This window comes from Schistocerca cancellata, unplaced genomic scaffold, assembly GCF_023864275.1.
Source record: "Schistocerca cancellata isolate TAMUIC-IGC-003103 unplaced genomic scaffold, iqSchCanc2.1 HiC_scaffold_799, whole genome shotgun sequence".
NCBI classification, from domain to species: domain Eukaryota; kingdom Metazoa; phylum Arthropoda; class Insecta; order Orthoptera; family Acrididae; genus Schistocerca; species Schistocerca cancellata.
The window spans coordinates 1,458,348-1,481,775 of NW_026046810.1; the positions used below are offsets into that span (position 1 = coordinate 1,458,348).

At 44.1% G+C, this 23,428-nt stretch overlaps 1 protein-coding gene across 1 annotated transcript in view; it reads right to left on the minus strand.

The window, feature by feature from the left end:
* Positions 1-855: 855 nt before the first annotated feature.
* The window catches only part of LOC126143449 (proline-rich proteoglycan 2-like), a 40,551-nt gene continuing 17,978 nt past the window's right edge, over positions 856-23,428 (minus strand). Inside the window, exons 2-3 of the mRNA XM_049915377.1 lie at positions 3,966-4,187; positions 856-1,052 (exon numbers count right to left, since the gene is read on the minus strand). Of these exons, the coding sequence (XP_049771334.1) occupies positions 856-1,052; positions 3,966-4,187 (419 nt within the window). The remainder of the gene's footprint in view (positions 1,053-3,965; positions 4,188-23,428) is intronic.

A 23,428-nucleotide genomic window follows, 5' to 3' on the forward strand; every position in this document is an offset into this window, starting at 1 on the left:
GATTTTTTTTCCAGTGATAGATTCTCAAACTTGAAAACTGGAATTGCTTTACTTTAAATACTGAAGACCCTGTTGTACAACACTTAATTGAAAGCAGACTGAGGCTAAAATTCTTAAAAGTGAAATTATTCATTAATAAACTGGCTGCAACTATTCAATTTGTTTCCTTTTGGCACTCGGTTACCATATAAGGGGGAAAAAAAAGTAACAAGGATCCTGGTTGGTAACGATGTCTGGGGACAAAGAGGACACAAACGCCCTGAATTTAACTGATTATTATTGAAATTAATTTTATCAATCAGATCACATTCAGTTGCGGTGCTGGGTTAGCCGTTAGTACTTGAGTGCAGTGCGTGCGACGAAACACGGAGCCGGCGACGAATCTGGCGACGAAGGCGGCAGGATGTCGTGGAGGCACGGCTAATCACAGGGGCGGGCAGTCGTAGTCAACACAGGCTGTTCGGCCCGTCCACTGCCCTCCCTGCTGCTGCTGGACGTGCGGCCGGCGCGCGGACACGATGCCGCCGAAACTGGTGCCCTCTGCTGCGAGAGCGTCGACGCCGCACTGCCGCACCCTGCAAGCGCCGGAGCCTCTCTCCCCCTCTACGCCCACTCCGCGCAACAGCTGGCTACCCAAAGGTTTTCCAACGCACAAGCACTGCTACTATCGTTGCTAGTCGACGCAAACAATAATTCCTTTGGCTTTTTCCCAGAGTTTGTAAGTATCACTGTAAGACACAGGTAAGTGCAATGAAATGTCAACAGACTTGTACCTAAATGCAGTGAAGCAAAGTCCTTACTTGTTAAAAGAAACCATTCAGATGACAAATACTGAGATACCGTTCAGAAAGGAAATCAGCGACCGGCATCGGTCGCCACGCCCCCGCGTTTAGGGGCTGGCGAGGCCGCGGCACGCTCGTCTCGCCGCCAGGGGGGCGGCTCGGCTCCGCCCCTCGCCGCCCACTGCGGTGCGCCCAACACGCTGCGCACCGAGGCAGACTGTGCCGAGGCGTCGCCGGCACGCAGGCCGCCCTGCCGAAACCCTCGCAACACTGCCGAGTCGCAACAGTCGCGAAAATAGCGGTAGAATAGCCGGTCAGCTGCAAGAAGCTGGTATAAACCTTTGGCACATCAAATACTGACGTCTTGGGAATTTGTAAACGCCTGATAAAACTTCTTACTTTGGATCTCTCTGTCCTTTTTTTCTTTTGGTGGTGAGTCGTCTGGCTGGTTCCATGTGGGTCCCCACGAAATTCCCTCCTGTGTCAAGTTCTTCATCTCGGAGTAGCACTTGCGACCAACATCCTCAGGTATTTGGCGGATGTATTCCAATCTCTGCCTTTCCCAAAAAGTTTTTTCCCTCTACAGCTCCCTCAGCAATCGCGGACGTTATTCCTCCACGTCTTAATACGCGTTCCATCACCCTTTACCTTCTTTCTGTCAATGTTTTCCACTCGTTGCAGTCATCGCAGTTCCTGCGGAGAACCTCGCCGTCTCTTGTGAGTCCCCCCAGTTTTCGGAATCCTTTGACGGCACCCCATCAGAAACGCTCAGACTCTCTTCCTTTCCAGTTGTCTCCACAGTCCGTGAATCACTTCCCCACACATTTATTTCTACAAATGAAGGTCTATGTTTGGCTTCCCACGTAGCAAAATTCCTTCACTTTTCCTGCTCTGTTGCCGCTCCCCACAATTCTGATATTAAATTTATCACCGCTGCACGTTATTTCTTTTGTACGTCTTCAGTTTTCTTTCAACCCACAACGTGTGCTCAGCACCCACTTCATTCCATTCAGCACAGCATTATTTCATTTCCGTCATTTCCGAATCTTGTCGTCGGCACCCTTTCACCCTGAATTTTAATCCAACTCCTGAATCTCTCTTTCATTTCTGTCATTACTTCAGTCATGCATACCTTGAACAATAGGACTAGGCAATACATCCATGTCTTGCAACCTTTCTAATCTGACCACTTCATACCTGGTCCCATTCTCTCCCTCTTAGTCCTTATACATACCGTACGTCACGCACCTCTTCCCACAGTTTAGACCCAGTATTCAGTGGTTTTGGCAGACTCCCTGTATACGTCCGTCGCTCATTTGCTGTTGGTCGTCTTTGTCTCTGGCCTCACTCCCTCTTACTGTGCTGCCATCATCTCAGACACAGCACCTGCAAGTGTCTTGTACATCAGCCATTACCCACGTATCATTTTGAGGTGGTGCTGGCATCAGGAAAGGGCTAATCGCACCGTGGAGTGCGACCAGTTTGAACTGTCAAATTGTACTCTACTGTTGCACACGGGAAATGACAGACACGGTGCTCGCTGTGGTGTTAATCGAGAGGCACAGATCGGGTATGCTGAGCGACATCTTTACCACTGCACAGCATCAATCAGGTCGTTCTGGCGACTTTCAGACATGGGGTACCTGCAGCAAGGACAAGAGATGACATACCGTGGAGGGGGCAGGAGGGGGGAGAGGGGGGAGAGGGAGCGAGGGGGGTACAGAGGGGGGGAAGTGTTGCCACGATGGTCCTGTAAAAAGTGTGTGGATAACTGTAGTGGTTGAGGCATTACGCACGCCCTCGCGTGGTCATTCTGTACAGACACTGACTTTGTCCACACCACGTAAAGCCTGTGCGACCTGTCAACCCATGGGAGATTACAGTTCTGCCAGTGGATACTAAGACGGGGCACAGAAGATACAAAGTTCGCAACTTGCCTTTTATTCCCAGGTGAGGAGAGATTTACTTAGAGATAGAGAATGAATTACCACAATGACCAAGTTTGGGCAGATGTAAATAGTCGAGTGCATGTGGAAGCAAAACACCAAGTCTACTTTAGTACAACTGCGGGGTGACAAACCCTTCAGACGGTACACTTGCATATGATCAAATCTGAGAGCAGCCATGTTTTAGCCCTCCCACTAGGGCTTCATTAATTTCGACAACGATTATGGGTATATAATAATACGGTAAGGTATCAGTTCCAAATTATTGGGAACAAAACGATATGACAAAGTGTACAACTAATCACCAACATGGCCATTTACTGTACTGTCTCAGTCAATACTTAATTAAAATAACTGCAATCAATAAAGTTCATTTTTGATTGCTTACCTGGGAGAATGTTTAACTGCTATTCATAAGCTAAAAGTACGGTTGATTGTAATTTATATTACAAATGGAAAATCAGGTAAAAATACAATACAGTCGGCACTCCTAAGGCACATAATTTGCTTCTGAATCAGTTAATTATAATGAGAATAATTTACACATAAGAATGGGTTCTACTCGCTCTGAAGACCTCATTCACTAGTTGTGCTGTAATATATTTGTCTTTATGCAAGAGTAAAATTTAATTAGGAGCAAATATTGTACCATTAAGTTCGTTTTATTTTATACGGAGATTGATAGACTGATAATCGAATGAATAATGGATGTACACAACATGATGATAATGAATGGTGTGACCTCACTCCTGCGTTAACTGCCAAAAACTCCAATTGATAGTTCTTCTCAACTATCTCAATATCATTAATAACATTCGTTTAATGTTATAATAAAGCGCTTAAATAAACAACAAAGCACTTTTTCAATGCTAGAATCCAGTAGCCAAGAGAACTACACAAAACACCACAAAAATATTCATTTATATTCCTAAATAAAAGAATAAGTTAATGAATTTAACTAGATTATATTCCTTTAAATAGTTCTTGCAAACATTAATCTTAAATTTCAATTATTTGTGCTTTTAATCCTCTTTGAAAAAAATAGTTTAATTACTTAGAAATAATCTCAGCTTTAAACCTTACTAAGGTTTTAGACTCATTTTTGGACGGTATTAACGTCTTTTGTCAACGATTAAATGTATCATTGGACTCCTAACGCAGGACTATAAGCCTTGGACCGGGATGCAGGTAATAATGAGTTGGGAAAATGCGAAGTCCCTGCATCCGCATTTCGCACAGAATTTGTGTGGCTGAGACGGCTGTGCGGGCGCGGGCAGTCGCTGCTTGCCAGCCGCCACCGCCTGACGGCGCCGACCAGCTGCCTGGGGGACACACAGAGAGAGCCGGCTGTCAGCCAGCGGCGGCCGGCCTTCCAGCTGCGCCGGGCTTCCCTCACTGCCCTCGCGACTCTTCCTCAACTCCTCTGCTGCGACGTACTGGAGCAACTGCGGGTACCGTGCTGCAGCGAACGGTGACCTCGAATAGACCCTTGTGTTCTCTCAGGGGACGACGAAGTGTGCAGGGTGAGTGTACTTTGCTTCCGTTCCTCCGCCATCAGCGACACACCGGGATCCGACTGGACAGTGCCCCATTCGTAGCTTCCTGTGTAGCTGTTCTCACTCTTCGACGTGTTCCTCAGGTCCGTTACTCCAATGTACGTCACCCGTGAATACTCATCTAAAATGACTTTCCGAATTTTTGGAGTGAATACTGAAGTAAACCGTATAAATACAGCCAAGTCCTCTTCAGTTACTTCAGCCGCATGTAATGAAGCGTTTACAAAGTTACTGTTCTCCAACCATCACGTATGTTCCTCAGCTCCCTTGCTGTCACAAACAATACAAACTGCAGGTGCCAGGCAGGAGGGGACAGTAACCTAGAGTAACCTCTGCTGTTTGTTAACGAATCATTGGAGTGTGTTGTGTTACAAAGCAAACCCTCCTTTTGTTTCTGCGACAGTATTTGGACATGATATTCCAGGACGACAACGCATCATTTCTTGCTTACGCTGTTATTCAGCTCAACCATCCCATATGACCCTTACCTGCCTTGCAGTTACATACAGCACGATCTCCTGGTTTTGCTGATGACACACTGAAGTAGGCAAAAGGAAAGATGTGCTACAGAACGGCTAGGATGTGGTCTTACAGCTGCACAACGCCCCCTTCTCTGTGACTTTTAACGCTCACCCTTTCGTCATGTTTCTCAGCTTACTTGCAGCAACAAACAGGACTTTCTTTGGACATTATTTTACGAGGTACCATTATTTGAAGCTATCTACGGTTTCTGAACCTTCCTGAAAAATTATCAGATCAGGTCTCGTATCCAGACACTCTGCCTCTCATGCGCCATCGTTCCACCAGCTTAGCTGTCCACTGTATACCTGTATACCTGGCTTCCTTCAGCCAGCAACTCTTTACCGCTGTCCAGACTTTGGGGAGTTTCTGCTCCAATTCTTGCGGGAACAGCACCCCAGGTAGTAGGCCTTGAGGGAGGACAGCGAGTCAAGGTCGAGTAGTTTAGTAAGTTGGGCAGATCTCCCTGAGTCACAAAGGTTTAGGGTTCGAGACCCGCTCCAGCACACAGTTTTAATCTGCCGCCAGTTTTCAAACTGAGCACCTCTGTGCTGCAAATTGAAAATTCATTCTGCAACCCGTGTCTGGTATTTCTTAAGGAAAAACTGACGTTAACTGCATGAATAAGCCTCAGTCACCACCTGTTTCTGTAGCTGTCGTGTCCCGTGATTCAGCAGCTCGACAATATTGCATTTCTTACTTGTCCAAATTTCCAGCTCAAACATTTCACATCTTCCTCAGGTTCGCTGCTATCTTCTTATGAGGAACGTGGTCTAAAATGACCTCTGGGTGTGTTGTGGCAATACTGAAGTGGGTACCACCAGTAATTCCCAGTCACCTTCCGTTACCAAAACATCAGTGTGAACTGATCTCCCAGTTGCCTTTACGTATCAAGATGGGAGGATGTCTAAAATAATTTTTACCCTTGTTGATCAAATGTGAACCCTTTCAGACGTCAATTTTTTCTCAAGGAAGGAATATTTTTCTTTGTGTGGTAATGCTGATATGTGATTTACTAATGACTTTAGATGCAAGATTTGTACAAAGATAAACACTCATTTTCAAAATGTACATGGTTCACTTGGCTTAAGTTTATGTACTAAAATGACTAGTTACGAAATACTCTCCGTGATAACAAATAGTAAAACAATCATTCAATAATTACCACGCAAAATAACAGTAACAGTATTTAATTATGCAGCGGAATACAGGCAACCAACCACATCCGTGTATTCCGGCTGTCACGAGATGCTGTCCACTGCTGCACCGATCTGCTGATACTTTCACAGTGATTCCCAACAGTTGGCAGCACTTGTGAATGAGGAAATAGTTGAACGTTCACAAATGCGTAGCTGAGGTTCCGACTGGGAAAAATTATTTCCGTCGCAGCTGAGACGCGGTAAAAGTTGGTGTGCACAATTGTAGCCAGAGGGTCTGAAAGGGTTAACGTGAGCTAGATGAATGAGGCCTGTTCAGATACAGAATCGTCTTGTCGTTCTCTTCCAACTGAACGAATCGCCGTTCCTTGCTTCTGCTGTTACTCGGCTCAGTCATTTCTTATCTCTCTCAGCTATCCCTGGCAGTCTGATCCGCGACCAGCCTCTGATGTTACGTTGTGAGGAATGTGGCCTAATAAACAAGAGCTCTGGTTGCGCCGAGGAGAAACTGAACAATGCCAGTCCAGCTTGCGTTGCCAGAACGTCGACCGGAACTGGTCTGCCAGCTGGCCATTCTTCCTCAGTCCTGGGCGAGTTACGGGCATTCCGAAGTGGGTGTGCGAGTGGCGCCCTTCCAGACTGCGCTCCTGCATCGTTACCGAGGTGCGGCGCTCCAGTGGCTCAGCGCCACACCACTCGCTGGAGTCCAGACAGGTCGCTCTCTCCCTCCTTCTCCTCAGTTTTCCTCCCAACGGACGAAATTAACAACTGGCACAAAGGTCGTCAGTTACGAATGGGGAGTAAATAGGAAAATGGTAGACACGGTTTATTTGGGACTGTCAGCACACTGTGTGTTCTTCCGCACAGTTAGCGAGTGCAGCCAGACTCAGACGCGTTGGCTGCCGGCAGTGACGACACTGACAGAGACGGCGTCCCTCGCGCTCCTCGACTGACCGCTCTCCAGCACGCTGCCACCAAGTTTTGTCTGTCTGGAAGGCCTGCAGCGGAATGTAAAGCGATTGAGTCAGCTACTGTTCGATTACACTGCTGGCGATACGTCGACGGGGAGAATAAACAGCGTAAAATAGCCAGGAATAACCACCCAGAGAGGAGGGGGTGGTGTGATGACACAAAACACGCTGTAGGGAAAGCAGACGCCTGGCTGCGGTTCAGTGGATAAAATATCGAGGAAACTTAATTCAGCCACGAAAGAAGTGGCTTACAAAACACTCGTTAGGCATAGATTTTCCGTTAACTGTTTTAAGTCTACAAGCAGCAGCTGACAGCGAAAAAAACCGTATAAACTACTACAATTGACACACATGAGCTGCGAATGCTGGCCAAAACATGAAAGTTGTCCACCATGTTTTTGGCAGACGGTGCGTGGGACATACAATTAAGTGACTTTGCAAGGTGGAAAGCAGTCGCCTATTATGTGGAACGAAAAATGGATTTCACAAGTCCCGTTAAAGGAACACTTACATTGTGTTTTAATAGCGTAAAGCGAACGCCGTACCTATATGGCTGCGTATTTAAATAATGTAGTATGGAACAGTCTTCTCCAAAGCCATGTCTATGGACTACTATCGGCAGAACTAATGAAAGATAATTCACGTACTTCCATATCCTGGGTGCAACGAAGCTAGGACAGGAAAAAAAGTGTCTTTTGTTTCATTTCAGAGAGACGAGAACAATTTTAGTGTTTCTCCGTGCATATTCACCATTGGAGTTAATCGCAGCAAACGTTTTAATATTTTGTTGTTGTACTGGAGGACACCCCGTGGGTTGCGACCCACATGTAAAATAGACAGAAATGAGAGAGAAAAATTTGAAAAATAGTTCACCACGTGGCCACCTATGAATTTTCCCGCTATTTTCGAGCTCAAAACGATCAAAAATACTTCTTGTCATAGTTATTGAGCTCTTCGAGCTCTAGAACTGGACTTTATTATTTTTCAAGCCCAAGGAGGTCGAAATTTAACAAAAATGGCCGTTTTTATGATTTTGAAAGACAATATTTACCGAGAGATTAACTAAATTGTTGCACTCCATGCTGTTTTTCAGTACAAGAAATAATGTCTCTTCAAAATTGTTGTTCCATCAAGATATCTGAAAGTTATTTCAAAAAGGTACTTTTCCGTAAACTTTTTGTAATATCTCCCAAATTAATTAAACGATTTTGACGGCATTCGACGTGCTGCTGTAAGTTCTTGAAATTCCCTCCTGACAAAAATGTCTGTTGGTTAGGAAATCGAAAAGTTATTCTGAAAAAAACATATTTGTGGAAATTTTTGAAAGAGATAACTTTTGGCCGAATCTACCGTTTTTTTTTATACGCGTTATTTGACGTTGTTTGTTGAGACAAAGTGTTGATTAGATTCTGCAGTCAGTCAGTCGAGCCGTTTAAAAGAGATTAGAAATAAATTTTGAGAAAATACAAAAACGAAAGTATAAAAAAAGTATTTCAAATTTTCAAGATATCTAAGGTTAGATTATCCGTGGTCTTGGGGCAGCGTCTTTGATTAGTAACTAAAACGTCCTCGGTTCGAAACCCGCCACCGCTTAGACTTTGATTAATAATCAGCATTGTCAGCCGAAGACTTCTGGCGTAAGAAGCCACCCTCACTCTGCCAACGGCCTTGTCAAGGAGGGCGGAGGAGCGGACAGAGGTTCAGGACACTTTCCTGTACTTGGGTTGGGAACTGTCCCCAATGGAGCGTCTTGATCAACCGCATGAGGATGCAGAAGGCAATGGAAACCACTGCATTAAAGATACGTAAAGCGTATTCAGAGGACATGTGGCCTGTAATTGAAAAACTGTCATGATGATCCCACCATTAGCATAGATTCCGGAATAGTCCCCTATTCGAGTGTGGAGAAGAAGAAAAGCTTACAGGAGAATATGTTCTGTGATAAATTTCAGCTAGTAATAGCGAATACTCTGTTCAAGAATCGCAATAGGAGGAGGTACACTTGGAAAAGACCGGATGATACAGGCAGATTTCCAATTAGATTACATCATGGTCAGACAGAGATTCCGAAATTAGATATCAGATTATAAGGCATACCCGGGAGCAGATACAGACTCAGATCTAAATGTAGTAGTGAAGAGTACGCAGAAGTTTAAGAGATTAGTCAGCAAGAATAAAAATGCAAAGGTCAGGAATACGGAAGTACTAAGGAATGACGAGATACGCTTGAAGTTCTATAGATGCTGCAGTAAGGTATAGCTCAGAAGGCAGTACAGTTGAAGAGGAATGGACATCTCTAAAAAGGGCAAAGTTGGGAAGCAAAACATAGCTACAAAGTACGTTAGAACAAAGAAACCATGGGTAACAGAAGAAATACCTCAGTTGATCGATGAAAGAAAAAAGTACAAAAATGTTCAGGGAATTTCCGGAATACAGAAATACGAGCCGCTGAGGAACGAAATAAGTAAGAAGTGTAGGAAAGCTAAGACGAAATTGCTGCCTCAAAAATGTAAAGAAATAAAATAAGAAAAGATCGTCGGAAGGACTGTCTCAGCACATAGCCAAGACAAAACATTCGGTGAATTTGAAAGCAAGGACGGTAACATTAAGAGTGCAATGGGAATTCCACTGTTAAAGTAGATAGTGGATAGGTGGAAAGAGAAAACGGAAGGCCACTCTGACGGTGAAGACTTGTCCGATGGCGTGATAAAAGAAGATTGGTTCAAATGGCTCTGAGCACTATGGGACTTAACATCTATGGTCATCAGTCCCCTAGAACTTAGAAATACTTAGACCTAACTAACCTAAGGACAACACACAACACCCAGCCATCACGAGGCAGAGAAAATCCCTGATCCAGCCGGGAATCGAACCCGGAAACCCGGGCGTGGGAAGCGGATAAAGGAAGAAACAGGGGATATGTGATCTAGTGCTAGAATCAGAATTTGAAACAGCTTTGGAAAATTAGAGATCAAGTACGGCAGATGGGGTAGGTAATATTCCACCAGCGTTTCTAAAATCAATGAGGGAAGTGGCAACAAAATGTCGGTGTGTGGAACGTAAGAGTCTGGCGACGCACCACCTGGCCTTCGGTAAAACACCATCCACACAAATCCGAAGGCTGCAAGAGCCGACAGGTGCGAGAATTACAGGACAATTAGCTTAAAAGCTCATGCATCCAAGTTGATCACAAGAATAATATACAGAAGAATGGGAAAGGAAACTGAGGATGTGTTAGTTGACGGTCAGGTAAAGTCACCGGAGAGGCAATTCTGACGTTGCTGTTAATTATGGAAGCAGGACTAAAGAAAAATCAAGACACATTCATAGGATTTGTCGACCTGGAAAAAGCGCTCGACACTGTAAAATGGTGAAATATTTTAGAAATTCTGAGAAAAGTAGGGGTAAGCTATAGGGAGGGACGGATAATACACAACATGTACAAGAGCCAAGAGGGAATAATAAGAGTGGAAGACAAAGAAGGAAGTTCTCGGATTAAAAAGGGTGTAAGACAGGGGTGTAGCCTTTCGCCCCTACTGTTCAATCTGCATATCGAAGAAGCAAGGATGGAAATAAAAGAAAGGTTCAGAAGTGGAATTAAATTCAAGCTGGCAAGATATCAGTGATACTATTTCTTAACCTGAGTGAAAGTGAAGAAGAATAACATGATGTGGCGAAAGGAATGAACGGTCTAATGAGTACAGGGTATGGATTGAGAGTAAATCGAAGAAAGAAGAAAGTAATGAAAAGTAGCAGGGATGAGTACAGAGAGAAACTTAACATCAGGGCTGATGGCCACGAAGTAGATGAAGTTAAGGCAAATAACCCGTGACGGACGGAGTGAGGGGGACATCAAAAGCAGAGTAGCAGTGGCTAAAAGGACATTCCTGGCCAAGAGAAGTCTACCAGTACCGAACATAGGCCTTCTTCATTTGAGGAATAAATTTCCGAGCCTGTACGTCTGGAGAACAGCATTCTGGGATAGTGAAGCATGGACTGTGGGAAAACCGGAACAGAAGAGGATCGAAGCATTTGAGGTGTGTTGCTGAAGACGGATGTTGAATATAAGGTGGACTGATCAGTTTACGAATGAGGAGGTACTACTCACAGTCGGAGAGAATAGGAATATGTAGAACCATACAACGTCGAGCTCTACTGGAAACTAGATTTTCTAAACTCGGATTAAATTCAATAATTACTTCACATTTAAAAATTTTCGTACCATTCTACATTAATTATAATTAAACTCTTACTGGGTTGCCATTTTTTATTAAAAAAAGATAATAGGAACTTGTCAATGACATTTATAAATTAACAGATATAGATCGTAACTAATTTATTGAGTTTGATAATACTGGAGAAACGGAACGCAACTTCAAAGAGCCTTAGCAACGCACGTCGGGAAATTACCTCATTTTGAAGGCGTAGCCTGCTATCTCTCGCTCCCGGCATCGTATTTCATTGTTTATTCCCGCCCGCACCCAAGTTCGTGCAAGTTTATAATATTGCGGGTTTATGTGATATATTGGTGTTGTTCAAAGTTGTGGTGTCGTGTAGTTGGTTTTAATTCTCGCTACATTTGTTAAGTACAGAGAATACCTACATCATGGACTGTGCTGCTGATCCCGGCGGAGGTTCGAGTCCTCCCTCGGGCATTGGTGTGAGTGTTTGTCCTTAGAATTGTTTAAGTGTAGTAGTATGTGAGCTTAGGGACTGCTGACCTTAGCAGTTTATTCCCATAAGATTTCAAACACATTTGAACATTTGAATACCTATATCGTCCATTACAATGAAAAGATAGCTTACATTTTATTTAATTGACTTCCGAAGAAAAAGTTATTAATTCAAGTACACTACTGGCCATTAAAATTGCTACACCACGAATATGACGTGCTACAGACGCGAAATTTAACCGACAGGAAGAAGATGCTGTGATATGCAAATCATTCAGAGCAATCACACAAGGTCGGCGCCGGTGGCGACACCTACTACGTGCTGACAGATTTCTCATACAACAAACAGCAGTTGACCGGCGTTGCCTGGTGAAACGTTGTTGTGATGCCTCGTGTAACGTGGAGAAATGCGTACCATCACGTTTCCGACTTTGATAAAGGTCGGATTGTAGCCTATGACGATTGTGATTTATCGTATCGCGACATTACTGCTCGTGTTGGTCGATATCCAATGACTGTTAGCAGAATATGGAATCGGTGGGTTCAGGAGGGTAATACGGAACGCCGTGCTGGATCCCAACGGCCTCGTATCACTAGCAGTCGAGATGACAGGCATCTTATCCGCATGGCTGTAACGGATCGCGCAGTCACGTCTCGATCCCTGAGTCAACAGATGGGGGCGTTTGCAACACAACAACCATCTGCACGAACAGTTCGACGACGTTTACAGCAGCACGGACTATCAGCTCGGAGACCGTGGCTGCGGTTACCATTGACGCTGCATCACAGACAGGAGCGCCTGCGATGGTGTACTCGACGACGAACCTGGGTGCACGAATGGCAAAACGTCATTTTTTCGAATGAATCCAGGTTCCGTTTACAGCATAATGATGGTCTCATCCGTGTTTGGCGACATCTCGGTGAACGCACATTGGAAGCGTGTATTCGTCATCGCCATACTGCCGTATCACCCGGCGTGATGGTATGGGGTGCAATTGGTTACACGCCTCTGTCACCACTTGTTCGCATTGACGGCACTTTGAACAGTGGACTTTACATTTCAGATGTGTTACGACCCATGGCTCTACCCTTCATTCGATCCCAGCGAAACCCTACATTTCAGCAGGATAATGCACGACCGCATGTTGCAGGTCCTGTACGGGCCTTTCTGGATACAGAAAAAGTTCGACTGCTGCCGTGTCCAGCACATTCTCCAGATCTCTCACCAATTGAATACGTCTGGTCAATGGTGGCCGAGCAACTGGCTCGCACAATACACCAGTCACTACTCCTGATGAACTGTGGTATCGTGTTGAAGCTGCATGGGCAGCAGTACCTGTACATGCCATCCAAGATCTGTTTGACTCAATGCCCAGGCATATCGAGGCTGTTATTACGGACAGAGGTGGTTGTTCTGGGTATTTATTTCTCAGGATCTATGCACTCAAACTGCGTGAAAATGTAATCACATATAATTGTCCAATGAATACCCGTTTATCGTCTGCATTTCTTCTTGGTGTAGCAATTTTAATGGCCAGAAGAGTATTAATGTAAATTTAGAAAATATTAACTAGCTGTGTTACTACTAATGACACTTCCCTCTGCAGATACGTTAACAACAGTGTAATTATTAGACACAAAGGTTTCAAATTAAGTTGTATTACACACATTCAGCCGCATATAAAACATGCCTAGTTCCGAAAAAGGAAAAAATAAAAAGAAGTTCGAATTACAAAAAGCCATTTCGAACTCAAGGGAATTCAAGATTTCTTTTACTCTACATCTCAAGAGCCTGAAGATTCTCAAAATCGGAAGGAAAGGCAACCAGGTTACTAAATTAGGTTTTTAATACAATTTTCTTTGTCTAATTTAATAAGTCCAATTTATAGTTTGCTACTAAACGGCTTACCCTCGATTTCAGTTTTTTATTCCTTTTTATCTTCAAAAGTAAGCGACTGAAATCTGTTAAAATTACGTGTTAGACTAGATTTATGTCATGTTTTACAAATCAGTCATGACACACCACAGGAAGGAGATGCCTGCATTTCTGATCCTACAGAAACAGTTCTCTCGGTCTCTGGCGATACCGGAGCTGTCGCAGACTTACACTGACAGACGACGATTACAGTGGAATTCGGAAACTTTCAGATTTTGCTCTACCACGAAAAAAATGCCACCCATGCACTGAAATTGCATTTTTTGTCTGTCCACCGTATCCAGTGCTCGGCTGATAAAAACAGTTTGCCTTCTGATGCAAATCGAGTTTGCTACCGAAAGTGACTAACCAGAGAATATGTCTCTAATTCTCTCGAATTAAATGAGCTATTCTGGACACCTGCATGTGTTTTGCGTGTGACGGTACAAGAAAAATGAAGGAGGGAAGAAGTACATTTATTGATGGTGTTGCAACGTAACCTTCCAGTACTGGTGGTGGTAAAAGTCCACCTAAGTAGGCAGATTACCGTCGCTTTGACATGTCCTACCGCTCCTGCAAAGCTACCGTCTGTAGTAAATGGCTTCTTTAATTCGTGTGGTCCACGAAATTACTGGCCCCTGCGAGTTATTGCTGGGTATTGATAATTTCTACCGGAAGGTTTTAACGAACCGGTAGAAATTTGAACGCAACGGATAACGCATTTATTTTGAACCACTACAGAAGGCACCTATACATGGCTTAATAGGCATTATATAGCTTTTCTTTTGCTTTCGTGACCCAGGATTCGACTGTGGTACTGACTGTCACCTATTCTTTATGATGGAAGGAATAAATAATCAGTCGGGGGTAGATATTAATTGACATTTATTCAGTACCGATGGTATTCCAACAACTAGTTGTGTTTCTCTAGCAATGTACATCATCAAAACCGGTCTCTAGTTAACATGGTTCAATTTCGCCACGTAATTATGGAATGGGACAGAGGAGCACAGACCTGGCTTCAGTGTAATTCTATACAACCGCACAGTTATACCTAAACCCTCGGTTATTACATTCAGTTGCTATACATTATACAGAACAAGTTGCGCAAAGACAATACAAGCAGAATTAGGTCAGGGTGCAAGAGTATTTCGCAAACCTTTATCGAATCAGTGGGCATTAAAATCCGATACTTTTCCTAGTGGCACGAGTATTTTACTTAACGCACAACATCGCCAGCAAATCCAATCGTTATAGGGGATGCACAAAAAACATCACATCAATGCTGTTCAACCCATATGGCGAAGTTTCAGTAGCCAACAGAAACCCAGAAAAATATGGACACACACGATTATTCCTTCCCCATTTTACACTCGCTCACTATCGTATGATTATTCATCGTGTACAATATATTTTCAGACCAAAACTACAATTTATCAATGCGGCGGTTGCTCCAACCGACCACGTGGTGCGAAAGCAAGTTCACAAAGAAAATGTACGGAAAATAAATTAAAATCCCCAAAATATTACTGTAAATGGAAGAGCAGATAAAAATACATTGAATGAGTGAATTTCCGTTAAGCTCAGAGCAATAACGTGACCGTGAGCTTAAGGCACATGGTGCGTTGCCCGAACAAGGCACTAACGCAAGGTCTACTGAAATTCGAGTAAATTAAGAAAATCAGTTCCCTTCATATCGCGCCTGATTTCAACATCTGGACTTGATTACAGAGCTGATTTCAGACAATGTAATACCGATGTCAACATTACCAAAGCGAGAGCTGCGTCTCCACGTCTGTCCAGCACCACGACCCAGCAACAAGAGCTCCTCTGGCAGAATTCGCCTGACCGTCCCGCTCACAGACGTGGCGGGTTGCTGCGCGCCAACCTGACAGAGCCGATGCGCGCGCCTCCGTGTCGTCTTCGCCCTGACCTGCAAACTCGGTCTCTGCTAAACTCGTTGACGCTTGGGGGTTGGTACTACCCTACCCCAGAACGACCATTCATGCAGTGTTACAATCTGTGCCTGAAGCTTTCTGCTAGTTCACACACTCACTCATTTATCCCGTCCAGGCCGCACAAAGGGAAGGAAAATGGGAAACGTCGTACACAACAGAAAAAAATTCAATAACTAACACTGTTTAGTCCATTCTCTCCTTTTTGACACCAGCTGAGGTATTACCTGCAAGAGAAGAAACTTTGGCTAATAATTTCTGCGTGCTAGCAATTTAATAAAACATTGGAACGGTACAAGTTCCGTTTCAGTGTCACTCCATTAAAAAAATATTTTTGAACAACTCGTCAAACACGAAGGAAGACACAGTCATCTGTTAGCCGTCGTCGCTTCGCAAACACCAAAAATACGAGGAAATGTTCAACTAAGGCGGAAAAATATGCAAGAGATTTCCAATAGCCGTGTTGTTCTGAAAATGAATCATCGATATGATAATATTTATATCCAAACAATGTATGACTTATCGTGGAAAAAGTGATGCCATGTACTCACTGACATATATCGCCGACGGCTAAAACCAGAATCACGAAAACACTCTATGTACGCTGTATCTCCTCTTTCATGTCCGACATGTCCGAAAGACCAGCCACCATTTTGTTCCAGCAGCCACTATGAATTAGATCACAGGGGTATTACGTGCATCGGCTGCGAGTCGGCACTGATGCAGAGAGTTGAAAACGTGCGCCAGACTGGGAATCGAACCCAGGTGTCCCGCTGAGCAGGCAGGTGCGCCACGCGGACACAGCGGCCGCCGCCCCTGCCCGGACCACCCCGGCAGACCCTCAGCCCGCCCACACACTGCCGACGGAGAGAACCTCGGCCGCCATCACCACCACTCGCGCCACTCCGAGTCGATCCCGTCTCGCGGCTTGTCTGCTCTTCCGTACTCGGCAGTATAAGTCTCGTGACTCACTCCTCGGCAACTTTGCGGCTCTCTCCGTAGCCGCAGTCTCGCAGTGTGCTGTCATCTCCATGCGTCGCCGTGGCAGAGAAGATTGTTTCACATTGTAACGACGATGCTATTTTATAAATATTCTTACTCGGGTCATATTTAGACATTGAGAAGATACACAACCTGGCTCCAAGCAACACAGTTCCATATTATACACTCCTGGAAATCGAAAAAAGAACACATTGACACCGGTGTGTCAGACCCACCATACTTGCTCCGGACACTGCGAGAGGGCTGTACAAGCAATGATCACACGCACGGCACAGCGGACACACCAGGAACCGCGGTGTTGGCCGTCGAATGGCGCTAGCTGCGCAGCATTTGTGCACCGCCGCCGTCAGTGTCAGCCAGTTTGCCGTGGCATACGGAGCTCCATCGCAGTCTTTAACACTGGTAGCATGCCGCGACAGCGTGGACGTGAACCGTATGTGCAGTTGACGGACTTTGAGCGAGGGCGTATAGTGGGCATGCGGGAGGCCGGGTGGACGTACCGCCGAATTGCTCAACACGTGGGGCGTGAGGTCTCCACAGTACATCGATGTTGTCGCCAGTGGTCGGCGGAAGGTGCACGTGCCCGTCGACCTGCGACCGGACCGCAGCGACGCACGGATGCACGCCAAGACCGTAGGATCCTACGCAGTGCCGTAGGGGACCGCACCGCCACTTCCCAGCAAATTAGGGACACTGTTGCTCCTGGGGTATCGGCGAGGACCATTCGCAACCGTCTCCATGAAGCTGGGCTACGGTCCCGCACACCGTTAGGCCGTCTTCCGCTCACGCCCCAACATCGTGCAGCCCGCCTCCAGTGGTGTCGCGACAGGCGTGAATGGAGGGACGAATGGAGACGTGTCGTCTTCAGCGATGAGAGTCGCTTCTGCCTTGGTGCCAATGATGGTCGTATGTGTGTTTGGCGCCGTGCAGGTGAGCGCCACAATCAGGACTGCATACGACCGAGGCACACAGGGCCAACACCCGGCATCATGGTGTGGGGAGCGATCTCCTACACTGGCCGTACACCACTGGTGATCGTCGAGGGGACACTGAATAGTGCACGGTACATCCAAACCGTTCTACCATTCCTAGACCGGCAAGGGAACTTGCTGTTCCAACAGGACAATGCACGTCCGCATGTATCCCGTGCCACCCAACGTGCTCTAGAAGGTGTAAGTCAACTACCCTGGCCAGCAAGATCTCCGGATCTGTCCACCATTGAGCATGTTTGGGACTGGATGAAGCGTCGTCTCACGCGGTCTGCACGTCCAGCACGAACGCTGGTCCAACTGAGGCGCCAGGTGGAAATGGCATGGCAAGCCGTTCCACAGGACTACATCCAGCATCTCTACGATCGTCTCCATGGGAGAATAGCAGCCTGCATTGCTGCGAAGGGTGGATATACACTGTACTAGTGCCGACATTGCGCATGCTCTGTTGCCTGTGTCTATGTGCCTGTGGTTCTGTCAGTGTGATCATGTGATGTATCTGACCCCAGGAATGTGTCAATAAAGTTTCCCCTTCCTGGGACAATGAATTCACGGTGTTCTTATTTCAATTTCCAGGAGTGTAGTTCCGGCCAGTTCACGTAAAATTTGACCAGAGATTTTATTATCTGCACCTTTAAAGCTAATATACGACTGTCACTGTTAATATCTTTGTGGTTCGTAGTAAACCTTTTCTCTAAAAATTCGGGTTAAAATCACTTTTTTAACCCTCGTCGCGTATTTAGTTAAAAGTCACTTCTTAATGAGTTCTCATTTAATAAACAGTTAATTAATATTTCTCTCTTTCTCTCCGTAGTTTCAAATTTGAAAAGTAACTCTTTCGAAGGATGAAATTAGCGCCGAGTTGGCGCAAGGATCTTCTTCTTCTTCGGTTATCAACCCACAGGTTGGTTGGCAGCAGCACGCCATTCCGTTCTTTTGTCAACTTTCTTCTTCATATCTGCATAGGTCTGGCACCCGATGTCATTTATTACTTGTTGAATGTAGGTTAATCTAGGTCGTCCTCGGCGAGTTCTTCCTTCAATGATTCCTTCTAATATTCTCTTAATGAAATTGTTATGCCGTAAAATGTGACCTATGAAGGTTATTCTTCTTTTCTGTATATTTCGCCAAAGAGATCTGTTTTCTTTCACTCTTCTGAGGACATCTTCGTTTGTAGCCTTGTCTCGCCAGCTGATTTTTTCCATTCTCCGGTAGCACGACATTTCGAATGCCTCTAATCTTCTCTTTTCTTCTTTTCCACAAGTCCAAGTTTCACATCCGTAAAGGGCTGTACTCCACACATAGGTTTTCATGACTCTCTTTCTTACGTCTAAACTAACATTTCTACTCGTCAGTAAGTTTCTTTTTCCATTGAATGCTATTTTGGCAAGTTGTATTCTGTTTTTAATGTCACTTTTGCTCCTTCCATCTGCTGTTATTTTGCTACCTAAGTAGTTAAATTCTGTAACCTGCCCTAGTTTCTCTCCCTTTATTGTTATTCGTATGGGTTCATTGTAGTTCAGGGCGCCACTCACCATCACTTTAGTCTTTTTCTTATTTATTTTCATTCCATACTGTTCTTTTAAGGTGTTTTCCATTTCATTGAGTGCGGCTTCTAAATCTTCTTTCCTTTCTGTAATTATGGCGATATCATCTGCATATCGCAACATATCTATTTTCATTCCGTTAAGTTTTATTCCTACTTCAATATTCTCTCTTATTTTGTCTATTGCTTCTTGGATATATGCGTTGAAAATTACTGGAGATAGTGGGCATCCCTGTCTCACTCCTTTCCTTATTCTTGCTGTTTCTTCTTTGTTTTCCTTCTTAACTAAGGCTGTTTCATTTTGGTATATTTTAAAGATTATCCTTCTATCATTATATTTCAGACCAGCCTTCTTCAGAATTCTAAACATTTCTGGCCATACAACATTGTCAAATGCCTTTTCGAGGTCTACGAAGGCTATAAATACTTGTTTGTTTTTGGAAATTTGTTTCTCAATTATTAGTCTTAGAGATAAGATTGCTTCCCTCGTCCCTACACCGCTTCTAAAACCGAATTGGTCTTCACTTAGAGTGCTATTCAATTGGTTTTCAACTCTTTTCAGAATTATTCTTATTAGAATTTTTGATGCGTGTGAAAGAAGACTGAGTGTTCGATGGTTTTCACAGTCCATAGTAGATGCTTTCTTAGGTATGGGGAATATGATGCATTTCTGATAGTCTTCAGGAACTTCACCTGTTTTGTATATTTTCTGTATGAGTTGCAGTAATGTAGCTTTCATTTTGTCTCCTGATTTCTTAATTAGTTCAGAAGGTATATCATCAACACCTGCCGCTTTCTTATCTGGTAGTTCTTTTAGTGCTTTTTCAAATTCATCTTTCAGAATTGTGTCCCCTAGTTCTTCTTTCTCTACTTCTTCGCTTAATTCTATCATATTATCTGTTAGAGGGTCTCCTTGATATAGCTCTTCAATGTATTCTTGCCATCTCTTCAGCGTGTCATATCCAAATAGTACCTTGCCCTCTTTGTTCTTTATAGTTCCTGAAGATTTTACTTTCCGTTTAGCAAAGTTTTGTTTTATTGTTCTGTAGGCCAAGTCAGTTTTTCCTTTAACCATGTTTTCCTCCACCTCTTTACAAATGCTGTTGAGGTAATTTTCTTTTGCTTTCCTAGATTCTCTGTTTATTTGGTTTCTAAGCTGTCTATATTTGTTTTCGCTTTGCTCGTCAAAGGCATTTTTGTATAGTCTTCTTTCTTCCATTAGACAAATTATTTCAGGTGTTATCCACTCTTTCCTGTTTACAGGTTTGGCTTTCCCAATAAATTCTTCTGCTGCTTTATGTATGCCTTCTTTGATTTGTTTCCACTCCTCGTTAGTACTCCCGGGAATAATGTTTGATGCCATCTCATCAGTTTTCCGTGCATAAGGGATCACTAGTTCTTCAGACTTTAGGTTATCTCTGTTCCATACTTTGTTCGTTTTTCTCTCTAATCGCTTGAGTTTGAGTAAGCATTTCATCATTACAAGGTTGTGATCACTATTAATATCCGCAGACGGGTAGCTTCTGCAGTCCTTGATTTGGTTTTTAAAACGCGATTTTACTAATATATAGTCGATTTGGTGTCTTCTAGTATCTCCTGGGGCTTTCCACGTGTACCTTCTTCTTTTATGGTGGTTGAAAAGGGAGTTCGCTATGACCAACTTGTTTTTGGCACAAAATTCAATTAGCCGGCTTCCTCTTTCGTTTCTATCTCCTAGACCATATTTCCCTACAATTCCGTCAACTTCCTCTTCTCCAACACTAGCATTCCAATCTCCCATTATAATTAAGTTCTCTTCACCTTTAACATAATTTATAACTTTGTTGATGTCTTCATACACTGTTTCTATTACATCGTCTTCTTCTGCCGATGTCGGCATATAGACTTGTACTATTACCGTGTTCTTTGGTTTGGTTCCAATTTTGACTAGTATTATCCTAGAGTTAAATTGCACATATCCTGTGACTAGATTCCCGAGTTTTCCTTTTAGAATTATTCCAACTCCACCGATTCCAGTTGTTCCTTGGTTAGTACCTGTATGAATGATACGATAATTTCCTGATCTGAAGTCTCCTGGTTCAGGCCATCGCATCTCAGATATTCCTATTATGTCTGTTCCCATTCTGTCCATCTCTAGTTTGAGGTTCTCTAATTTCCCGCATTGGAGGAGTGTTCTTACATTCCATGTTGCTATTTTTAGTGTATTCTTCAACTTTGCCTGACCTTCCATTGTCCCCACCCGGAGATCCGATTGGGGGACTATTACTCCGGATTTATGTTTAACAGAAGATTCTGGCATGGTGCGCTACTGATTCTTGGGATATCTTGAGTGATCTTTAATGGAGTGGTTTCCCGTTGCCTTCTCCATCCTATGCCGTTGACTGTGAAGTTCTTCCGCCTTTAGGAGCAATTTCTCACTCCAAGGACAAGAGAGTGCCCTGCCTCTATCCGCTCATCCGCTCTCTTTGAGACCGTTGGCACTTGATAGGGGGCGTTTCCTTATCCCGGGAAACACTCGGTCGTCAGAGCCTCGTTAGCAATAACAGGGTGTACCGTGCAGCAATCCTTAGCTGCAACTCGGGTAGGTGAGGTTGACATTTGTACAGGAGAGGCTGTTAGAGTCGCTTCACTGTACCTTACACCCCTAAGGATATCTTTGGTTAAAGGATGTACACTGTTTAAAATAAACTTTGTGGCATTTTAAATACCTTCTCTGCACAGCACAAATAAAGAAACTTTCACTGCAGTGTCAATATACACGTCAGAAATCGTATCAAAAACCGTATATTAGCAACAAGAGCGACGAATAAGTGCAGCAAGCGACATACAGAAGAGAGCTAACAATGCCGCGCAGTAGCTTACATAGACCACAACAGTGTACGACCTAACATGCTTCTATTCCTTCCCTTGGTACTCTTAGAGACCACTTTAAATAGTACCGAACTGAAATATTTCATTTTATTACTAAAAAAATGGTAAAGGCAGATTGAAATACGTCGCCGGCAGCTGACGAAAATGCGAGAGTGTCTCCACATGTCGCCGATTCCCGTAAGATTTGCAGCCTGTTGTGCATCCGCCCTGAAGAGGCCGCTGGCCGCCTCCGCCCTAATTATGTGGACGTGTGGCGTCTGCTCTCTCGCACGATACGCCCCAGTGAGCAGCTACGGCACAGATTTTCGTCTTTCCCCATTGATTTAAATCAATGCCCACTCGCAGCCAATGTCGGTAATTCCTTTGTGACTCTCTAATTTTAGTCGCCCTGTTATCGAAGTATGATTCAGTTCTTAAAACTCACATATTATTGAAAGTACAAGAAAAGAATCAATAAAAGGTAAGGGTAGAGACAGTCTTATTGCAGGGAATGACAATATTAATGTGGTGATAGTAAACTGCAGGAGTGTCTATAGAAAGGTCCCAGAATTGCTCAAATCAATAAACGACCACAATGTCCACATAGTACTATGGACGGAAAGTTGGCTGAAACCAGATGTAAACACTAACGAAATTCTAAACTGAGATTGGAATGTATACCGCAGAGACAGGCTGGACACTGAAGGGGGAGGCGTGCTTATAGCGATAAGAAGTGCAATAGCATCGAAGGAAATTGACGGAGAACCGGAATATGAAATAATTTGCGTGAAGGTCACGGTTAAAGGAGGCTCAGACATGGCAACTGGATGTCTCTATAGGCCCCCTGGCTCAGCAGCTGTTGTGGCTGAGCACCTGAAGGAAAATTTGGAAAATATTTCGAGTAGATTTCTCGACCATGTTATAGTTCTGGGTGTAGATTTTAATTTACCAGATATAGACTGGGAGACTTAAACGTTTATAACGGGTGGCAGGGACAAAGAATCCAGCGAAATTTTTTTAAGTGCATTAACTGAAAACTACCTTGAGCTGTTAAACAGAGAGCCCACTCGTGGCGATAACATACTAGACCTTCTGGTGACAAACAGACCCAAATTATTTGAAACAGTTAATGCAGAACAGGGAAACCGGTTACAGCATAAGCGATTACAGCTGTAAATAGAAATATTAAAAAAGGTAAGAAGATTTTTCTGTTTAGCAAAAGTGACAAAAAGCAGATTTCAGAGTACTTGACGGCTCAACACCAAAGTTTTATCTCAAATACTGATAGTGTTGAGGATCAGTGGTCAAATTTCAAAACCATCGTACAATATGCATTAGGTGAGTATGTGCCAAGAAAGATCGTAAGAGATGGAAAAGAGCCACCGTGGTACAACAACCGTGTTAGAAAACTGCTGCGGAGGCAAAGGGAACTTCACAGCAAAGATAAACATAGCCAAAGCCTTGCAGAGAAACAAAAATTACACGAAACGAAATGCAGTGTGAGTAGAGCTATGCGAGACGCGTTCAAAGAATTCAAAACTAAAGTTCTGTGTATTGACTTGTCAGA